Genomic DNA, 10,146 nt, shown 5'->3' with positions numbered 1-10,146 from the left:
ATAGGATTTGGGATTTTCGGTTCGTTCAGTGTTGAAACTTAGAGCAAAAGATAGATGTTTTTTTACAGAGATAAGATTTGGGGTTTTTGGCCCTTTTGGTGTTGAAGCTTTGAACAAAAAATGGATGATTTCACAAAGACGGGATTTTAGGTGAACGGGTTTTAGTAACTCAAGTTTAGAGAGATAAAGTAGAGAGATGGGGTTTTTGGATATCTTCATGAACGGGTAAGAGATGGCCTATCTAGAAAAATTCAACTTTTTTTTATTGTAACTTGTGTATGAAACTGCCGGTTTTTTATTTCAATTTAAAAATATTAGAATTTTTGGGTGGTTGTCCAAACAGATCAAATCTATATAACAAGATTTTTGGATTGCAATTCAAAAATATTGCAATTTTGAATCATCCAAACTGGCTTTTCTCTTGCTACATAAGAACTACATAAGAGAATAAGAAGAGATGATAACATTGAACTCCTAAACAGAAATAACCCTAAACCCTAAAAATGGAATGCCAACGATCTAGAAAAGTAAATAAAAGCAAATGAAAGGGTCCGAATAAAATGAATTCTATCAAACGTATGCGATGGTGAGAGCAAAGGAAGCAAACTTCGTCACACATCAGTAACAAAAGAAAATTGACATGAATATGACAGTTACGATTCAAATCTACGAATTAAAAGAACCATACTTCCCTATGCTTTTTATAGTGAGCTCTGCAAAAGAAGTTCCAAGGAAGAACAAAGGAACTAATTGATAAGGAAGAAGCTCCCAATATAATTGAGAACATCCATTTTCAGAAAGAACTCAGACAAATTTTCATAAGAGAAGAGTAATAATATTTACCAATACCATTCCTACCCATGCATCAAACCCAAGAGGCCAAAACATTCATAATATGTGCAGTCAAAGAGTGATATTATTTACCAACACCATTCTTACCCATGCGTCAAAACATCATAACATGCACAGCCGAAGAAGCCTTGAATTACTCTCATAACTCAACAAAATCTATTACAAGAAAAAGTTCCCGCAACACCAAAGGCATCACTCCCCCTTTACCCACATTCCCCCCCCCCCCCCCCCCCCCCATTTTCTTCATGAACTTCAAAAACCCTCATGTAGAACCACACCTTCTATAGGTTTAGATAGACAAGCCTTGGGGTGGGGCAGCCACAGGCGCCTTGGGCTGGGGCTTCTCAACAACTATGGCCTGGGTGGTAAGGACCATGCCCGCCACTGAGGCTGCATTTTGTAAGGCGCACCTCGTCACCTTTGCAGGGTCAATTACACCAGCCTCAACAAGGTTCTCGTACCTGTCGGTCATGGCATTGTACCCGACCTCCCATTCCCCTGTCTTGATCTTCTCCACAATCACCTCTCCTTCAACCCCTGCATTCTGTGCTATCAATGCAGCCGGAGCCACAAGTGCCTACATAGCTCCCCACAAAAGAGAGAAAAATTATCATTGATTGGTTAGAATGTCGGCAAACTTTAAGGAAAACAATAGAGGAGGGAGTCCCCATTTCCATATCTAGAAATGTTAAGGTAAGAAATTCTCCCTCGTATTCGTTTCTCATGCAATTCTTCAAACAAACTCTACATATAAATATAAAATCTCACAAGATCGACATGTTATGAAGTATTGAATTTGCAAATTAAGGCCACAATTTCAAGTTTAGGAAATAGTCCTTTTTTATTTTTTTGCTCTCTTCACAAACAATATCCCCTACTTATTATTTTATACTCTTAGTTGAACTCCACTAATTGTTTTTTGATATTCCTAAAGGAAATAAATGAATATTTAACAATTATCAAATCTATACATCCCCCCCATTGAAGACCATTAGTCCACCAAAAGACATATTCTTTGTACTGTTATAAAATAAAAGTACTTCAAAACCATTATGCTCCTTACCTTCATCACAATCTCGGCCCCAAGTCTCTCATCTGCATCCTCCAACTTCTCCTTAATGGCCGGAACATGGGCCGATAGGTGCACATAAGCAGTGCCACCACCAGGCACAATTCCTTCCTCAATGGCAGCAAATGTAGCATTCTTAGCATCCTCAATCCTAAGCTTTCTATCTTCAAGCTCAGTTTCAGTGGCAGCTCCAACCTTGATAACTGCCACACCTCCAGATAGCTTGGCAATACGCTCTGCTAACTTTTCAGAGTCATAAACAGAGTCAGTTTCAGCCAATTCTTTCTTGATTTGAGCAATACGAGCTTGGATCTCATCCTTGGTTGCTGCATCGGCTATAATGGTAGTTGAGTCCTTGGTTATAGTGACTTTCCTCGCGGTACCAAGTTGCTCCACTGTTGCACTTTCAACCAGAAGACCTAGGTCACTAGCTTGGTACTCAGCCCCTGTAGAAAGAGATGAAAATGATGGACATCAATAAGGGAAATTCAATGTTTCAACTAGTGTTGACATTTTGCTTTTGTTTCAGTTCGCCTCTTGCTAAGAAACAAACACGCTCGGAATTTGGCAAATTTGAGAGATCTTCAACATTCCAGAAGAAAAATGTTAGACGAGAGTTATGTAAAGAAACAATAAGAAAATTTAAGAACCAGAGTAGAATGGGTTTTGAGAAGGTTTTAAAAGCATCTTATCAAAAGCCATAACTGTTTGATGTTGGCCCACAAGAAATGAGAGAATGGTCTAAACCCTAACAGCCTACTGAAGACGGGATTGTCCACGTTTTTAGTCGAAGGCCTTATTTGCCTTCAAGGAGCCAAGGAAAGACCTCTAGAAGAAAATGATCCATCTAGTCCATTAATTTCTCCAAGGGGCAAGAGACGATATCAAGGGTAGAAATCCATTTACTTATCTACAAAATGAGGCCTGTCATTCCACTTAAGGGAGACTTTTCCAGCCTAACCATCATCAATTTACTTATGAACCAAAGTCTTATTATTGGTATAAAGGATTAAAATAACTTAAGGTCATAGAAAGCAACCTTCACAAGAGAAATCAATGGTATGCGGATATGTGGAAAGACTTCAGCTATGGAATATAAGAAAGAATGAACATATAGCCACCACATATATCTAGGAAATATGCCATCTACAATATGAGAAACAAGTCGAATGGTTTAGATCTTATTTTGTAGATCAAAATAAGAATACCCACTTTTGTAGATAAAAAACTAGTGGGGAAGAAAACTAAGAATACCCAGACTCTGTTTCTGGTTTCTATATCCAAATTTGTGATACTTAAAATAATTCCCAGACAGCATACCATTAAGCTAAATCATTTATCTAGTATGTTTCTGGGTTCTATATCCAACTTTTTGACACACAAAAAATTCCCAAACAATAAAGCATTAAGCTAAATAAACTATCTAGTCGAAGCAATCCCTAAACATCAAAAAACCCAAATTTGAAATGAATTGTCTAACCCTAGCCTAAGATATATCCAGTTAGTGTTTATTTCCTATGTAATACATTCAAATTATTGAACCAACCATAATTCCCATATCCTAAGTAAACAAGACTAACACTGACTTTGTTCGAATATTTTCTCTCACTAGTTCTTCACATTCAAATTCACATATTAGAAAGAAAATTTCTAGACTTCCCTAATATTTTTGTGAGCTAATAAAAATGTTTCCAATTTGGTTTTTTTTTTTTTGTGAAGCTGTATTGTTACCTAGAGTTTTGATAGAATACATCCAATTTGTTTCACACCATTCATGAAAATATGTAGCAATCCATTTTCATTATTTAGGAGCTCGTTTTACAAGTATTTTGTAAAAGGGATATATTTTAAGTTAGGTTATTCATCTCTTTTTGGATCTTTGTGGCTAGAATCACAAAACAGAACAATTGAAAAAAAAAAAAAAAAAAAACTTATTTAGCTTAAAGGTGAGTGTTAACTTGAATATGAATACTATCCATTAGAGTGGATTTTCTGAATTTCCTACAATATATTTGTCTGTCATTGTTTGGGGGGAAAAAAAGGTATTTTCAGTTCTTTAATGTTAAAATAAAAAATGGTATGCTTGGGTACACATCTTCTAACAACTGGAAAGCGAACAGGGGAATGTAGTTTTGAACACTTGAAATACAATTGGGATATGGCATAAAATGGATTATATTCGTCTCCTCTTTTTCTAGGATCCTTGTATGGCCCATACATTAAACTGTTTTTACAGAAAATCAATAAAAAATACAGGCATGTTAGTGGAGATTACTCTCAGATCTGATGTGAAGGGAACCCTATTGCACAAGAGGTCAATGAATCCTAGATGAGAATAGTAAATAATGGGGCAGAAAATACCTATTCTGTGCCCAAAGAAAACATAAAATAGAATATAAAAAATAAAAATATAGCTGCAAAATGAAGTAGAAACTTTTAAGAAGCTATGTGAAAGATGGTGGACAGAATGGAGGAAAGGATGCCCCATGAAGAAGGTGACGTGGAGGAGAGAGAGAGTGGTTAGCAAAATAAAGATAGGAATGTGGCGTGCAGCACGAGGGCAATGCTTGAATTCATAAATCCTTCATACACTCATTCCAATTTTTTTTGGAATAAGCGTATCCAGGTCACAATAGCCTTTGAGCATTTGCATAACCTGAATATCGGCGCCAAAACTCAATCCAAACAACCTAAGGTGTGTTGTATCCTGAATAAGTAAAAACAGGTCTTACAAATGACGAGATCCCAACTACCCATTTGTTTAGTATTATCTTTGTAAAGATGATATAATTAGGTATCTATTTATATGTATAACATTTTGGGTACTTCAGCCAAGCATTTCCCATTTAACAGCTCCACACCAGACCATCTCAGTCCATTCAATTAAAGCAGCTTTCCAAAAAAGCCAAGAATTTCAATGACCCCAACAACAGTTCAAATAAAATTATCAGCAATCAAACAAAGCATCAGTTAATTCTATAATGCTACACATAATGATAAAATTACCTGTCAAAATAGCAATATCCTGAATCATAGCCTTCCGTCTCTCACCAAAGCCTGGTGCTTTAATGGCAGCAACATTGAGTATGCCACGAAGCTTGTTCACAACCAGAGTGGCTAGAGCCTCACCTGTAACATCCTCTGCAACTATGAGCAAAGGAGCTCTTAATTGTGTGGTCTTCTCCAACAAAGGTATTATTTCCTTAATTGTTGATATCTTCTGATCAGTCACCAAAACTCTGGCATTCTCAAACTCTACAGTCAATTTCTCTGGATTTGTGACAAACTGTGGGGACACATAACCTCTATCAATCTGCAAACACAGGAACTTGAACATTAAGGCACCAATTCACACAATACAAAATTACAATAAAGACAACAACAATTTACTTCAATAAAGATGACACGATTTTCAATTTCCTAATACTGTCACCCATGATTTTCTGGCGCAAATTTCCAAAATACATTTGCATAACTATAAAGGGCATGGCCCTTAATAAAGCATAATGGCGGACCAAGACTCGTGTAGTTGATCCCAATTAGTTGGGAAAAGGCTTTGATGATTATCATTTGCATAATCCTCGCCAGAAAAAATTCAAACCATCTCATTAGAAGAAACACACAACTGTACCACAACCATAAATATTAAAAAACCTATTCGTCTTGTGACTTCATCTCTCCAATCTACTTTGCAAATACCAAAGCAAATTGTTTTTCTTTGCCAAGTGAAACCAGAAAAGCAGTGCCAAGGTGAACATCCTTAATTCTTGCCTCGAAGAGGTTCTTGATTGTTCCCCATCAGCATCCCAATAATATACCCAAACTTTTTTACAAAAATCTAAACATCCAGACCCAAACAAAGGGAGCAAAAATGCCAGGTGCTGCATTGCCAGATTATCTAGCATACTCTTTCCTTTTCTGCTTTCAATTCAATCAAAATGTCAGAAGAGTATGCACAATCATAAGTTGTGCATATCCTAAATTCATTTAAGGCTTCTCTTTAATATTTTGTCTTGATTGTTTTATGTTTCTTCCATATTAATTCATATTCACCAATGACACTAAACAACATTCTAAATGGTGATCAAAATTATGGTGTCACCTCCATTCCCTCCTCCACATCAACAGTTGTCTCAAAAGATGACGAAGATTCAATGGACAGCACACCATCTGGTCCCACTTTGTCAATGGCATCAGCAATCATGGTGCCAACGAACTCATCATTACCAGCAGAGATGGTTGCAATAGCTACAAACGCAATTGATTAAATGGTCAATAAAGTGAGATTCTATGGAAGTACTTTTACAAAGTACCCCGATGACATTATAAAAAAAAAACACTCAAAAGAACATATACCTTTGATGTCGTCACGACCTTTGATGGGCCTGGCCTTCTTCTCTAGCTCCTCTACCAGACCTTGGACAACTTTGTCAATGCCCTTCTTAATAGAAACAGGATTAGCACCAGAGGTGACACTCAAAAGCCCTAATTTGATAATTTCTCGAGCAAGTATAGATGCAGTGGTTGTCCCATCACCAGCAGAGTCATTGGTCTTGCTTGCAACCTTCAACGTAACAACATCAGAAGGGAATATTAGAGGAAGCAAAATCCATATCATATGGTAACAATAAACATTCAATAACTGTTAACTGACTTGAGGAATCTTCAAGCCTTACATATAGTCACAGTGGAAACAAAAGAAGAACAAATAGAGTATCTTTCTATTCCATTACCAAATTGGAACCTTAACAGAACAAATAAATCAACAATATACAGATGTTGTGCCAGAAAAACTGATTTGAGGAATCTTGACACCCCACATGTAAACATAATGGAAACAAAAGAAATACAAATAGAGCATCTTTTATTGGCATCCCCAGGACCTTATCAAAACAAATAAATAATTAAGACACAGACTTTGTGCCTGAAAACACCTACCAATTATTAGAGCAACAGAGATAAGAGAGAGCAATTCTTACTTAACCCTAGCCAACATCCTTCTCATTAAAAGCAACACAAAAGGCTTCATAACAATATGAAGAAAAGAACTAGCATAGTCAAGAATGTAGATTTAACATTTTGTCTAAAATAAAAATTGCTACCATTGACATCAATACACACACACTGACATCAACACACACGCACACGTGCCTGTGCACACACACAGAGAAAGTAGGGCAAGGAAAGAAGGGAGGGGAAGAAGAGGAAGTTAAATTTTACCTACTAGAGACAATACGTAAGACAATGCATACAAATAGAGAACAAATACACAGGATGCAACAGCAACCAGAGAGGAGGGTCATCATTTGAATTCAGGTCAAAACTTCCAAAGCATAAAGGAATTGAAGGTTCACATTCATCAAGTTTTTATCGCATGCACCCACATACTAATAAAAGCTAGAATACAGAGGCATTCCATTCTAAACAAAAGCATTCATTTGAAAGGTGTTATCCAAGGAGGCCAAATCAACACTAAATTATATCTGATTAGCTACCATCATTCATGAAACAGACATTAACCAAGTTAATTCATATAGTAACAGAAGATCGACCTGTATTTACCTTCAAAATACAAGTTTAATGTGGACCCAAACCATACCACAGATAAGCATACCCAAAATTAGAATAAGAACTTTGTCAACAAATGGAAATCATCCCACAACATTAATTGACATGTACATGAAAACTTTAGACATGAATGAGAAGAAGGTAAATTACATACAAAAATGTGGATGATTTCATAACTCACCTCCCGTATCAAGGCAGCACCTGCATTCTCCATAGGATTGGCAAGGTCAATAGCACGAGCAATAGTAACCCCATCATTCACCACTCTAGGGTTGCCAAACTCATCCAAAACCACATTCCTCCCTTTCCATAACCACCAGACAAAACGCAGAAATTATGAGAACCCAAAAATCAAAGAAAGAACCCATAATCACCCAAAAATAATAATATAAAAAAAAGAAGGAAGGAGGGAGGGAAGCGGTGGGAGTAAGGGGAGGAGGAGCAGGGGAAACCGGAAGAACAGGGTAGGGGAAGAGAAGTACCCCTGGGGCCAAGAGTTATGCCTACAGCATCTGCAAGCTTGTCAATGCCAGCCTGCAGGGCAGCCCGTGAGCTCTGATCAAAAGCAATATCCTTTGCTCGAGCTCTAACAACGAACCTACCAACGGTCCTCGAATTACTACCATGGCTAACCTTTCTCCTCAAGCCACCCTGCTCCATAATAAAAAAAAATAAGCACCTCCCGCTCCAGAACAAATGCATCAAAAAAAAATATATACTGAAACTTCAATTTATGAAAGCTGGGAAATGGAGAACAAGTATATATCCATTACAAACAATAAAAAATTACAATAGAATTCGTCAATAGTGATAACGTAGCTGCTTACAAATCTGTCCAGAAAACCAAAACATAACCAACAACTTCATATGCAAAAACTCTACGGGACAAAAGTAAGGATAAATCATCCTTAAGCATTAAAAACTACATCATTTCACTGCAGATTGTTATTATCCCAGAAAGATAAAAACTTGATTGCAGTATGAAAATAAGACAGAATGGATGAGAGGAAGGGAGAGAAAGTGAAGAAAATTACAAAAGAAAAAAAAAAATTGAACTAATAGTTAGGAAATTAGGGCAAAAAAATCAGGATACCAACCTGTTGAGGAGAAGAGCGAAGAACCGCTGACGAGAACGCGTTTGCAGCCGCCATTACCAGTTCAGAGTGAGGAGCTTCGAAGCTCAATGGAGAGAAAGAGAGAGAGAGAGAGAGAAACTACAATGAAACGAAATGATTGACGATAAGAAAGGGGTTAGGGTTTTTATACAAGAAAGGGTGTTTCGAGAATATTCGCAATGGGCGAGGGTTCTAGAGGAGCTCAAATGAGGCCCTTATTTTTGCCCTCTGCCTCTGCCTCTGCCAGGAGGCGTCACACTCCCTTGTGAATGGAGAGAAACGTCCAAAAAGGGTCTCAATTGACTCTATAATATCAAACTTAGCATCAGCTTAGGGTTTGGTTTTTTTTTTTTTTTTTTTTTTTTTCTCGTTTATTTCTTTGGCAGGTGAGAAATTGTTGGTATGCAATGTAGGACATGATATATGGTAAGTGAATAACATGGAGCAATATTTTAAAAACTTGGTATGGTACACAATTGGAGCATCTATTGTCCATTCTAGATGATGGATAGATAAGGAAAGATCAGGAAAATATTTCTATGTGATCCCAACAACATATATCTGGACCCAATTCTTAATATCTCATACCACAATGTCATGTCAAATATTTTTTTTATTTTTTATTTTTTTTTCAAAATATTTTTTGATGAAATTTTGGGTGTCTCATCATAAAATTAGGGCGAACCTGAAAAAAAAATAAATAATAAAAAAAAAACAAATATTTCTTATAAAAAAAAATAACTAAAATGCCTCTATAATTTTTAGGGGTAGTCTAATAATTTTTTATCACCAAAAATATTTTTTATTATTTTTATCATGTGCGCCCTTGACATTTCTATCCATGTCCCAAATTTTGCCTCAAAATTATTCATAGAATAAAAATAAAAATTAAATAACTATGAGCCATATGATCTAGATATGACAGTTAAGAGCTAGCTTGTGACATTGTCGTTCAAACCATCTCAATCATCTACTCAGATCCAAAGGTTGAGACCAGGGATCACATATGCTATATATGTGGGTGGGGTCACATAAAAAGCTTCCCCCGAAAGATTCACCATCACGATGTCTAGCTTCTTTCTATGACCCAACCTGATCAGGTCAACCCAACGCTATTTCTAATCATACTGGTTAATGGCTACTGTTAGAGAATTCAATGTAAACCCAATGATCTTTGCCAACAGAGAGGAGTGGTGAGAATGGAGATTAGAAGTGCATTCCATGAATGTGTTAAATTAGAGGAGATTTACTGGAGAAGGTCAAGACTTAAATAGCTCAAAGAAGTGGATCTTACTACTATACTCTTTCATTGTATTACTGATTACAGGAAAAGTTAGGAAAACCAGAATTGAATGAATAAAAATGATGACCTTAAGATAGAGGAAGCAATAATGCACCATTGGAAAGATGTTTCAATGAGTAAATATGGGAGGAATAAATATGATTGGGAAAGGAATTTGTAGTAGAGGTTTATCTTTAGTGTGGAGAGGACTGACATCTTTGAATGAGATGATTGTAAGGAACACATAGTTTATCATAGGC

General features: G+C 36.6%; 1 protein-coding gene across 1 annotated transcript; it reads right to left on the bottom strand.

Moving 5' to 3' along the window:
- Window positions 1-898: 898 nt before the first annotated feature.
- Window positions 899-8,724, bottom strand: CPN60A (chaperonin-60alpha). The gene is made up of 8 exons (XM_006827361.4): window positions 8,587-8,724; window positions 7,972-8,140; window positions 7,671-7,792; window positions 6,278-6,485; window positions 6,024-6,169; window positions 4,928-5,234; window positions 1,916-2,367; window positions 899-1,429 (listed from the first exon to the last, which is right to left on the bottom strand). Exons 1-8 carry the CDS (start codon window positions 8,638-8,640, stop codon window positions 1,142-1,144), a joined length of 1,746 nt encoding a protein of 581 aa, XP_006827424.1. The 5' UTR covers window positions 8,641-8,724; the 3' UTR covers window positions 899-1,141.
- Between the last annotated feature and the right edge of the window lie 1,422 nt (window positions 8,725-10,146).

The sequence above is a fragment of the Amborella trichopoda genome, chromosome 7, assembly GCF_054954075.1.
Source record: "Amborella trichopoda isolate Santa Cruz 75 chromosome 7, AtrichopodaSantaCruz75HAP2 v2.0, whole genome shotgun sequence".
In the NCBI taxonomy this organism is placed as follows: Eukaryota; Viridiplantae; Streptophyta; class Magnoliopsida; order Amborellales; family Amborellaceae; genus Amborella; species Amborella trichopoda.
The sequence above is the reverse complement of the archived record's forward strand: the minus strand, read 5'-3'. Positions and strand labels throughout refer to the sequence as shown.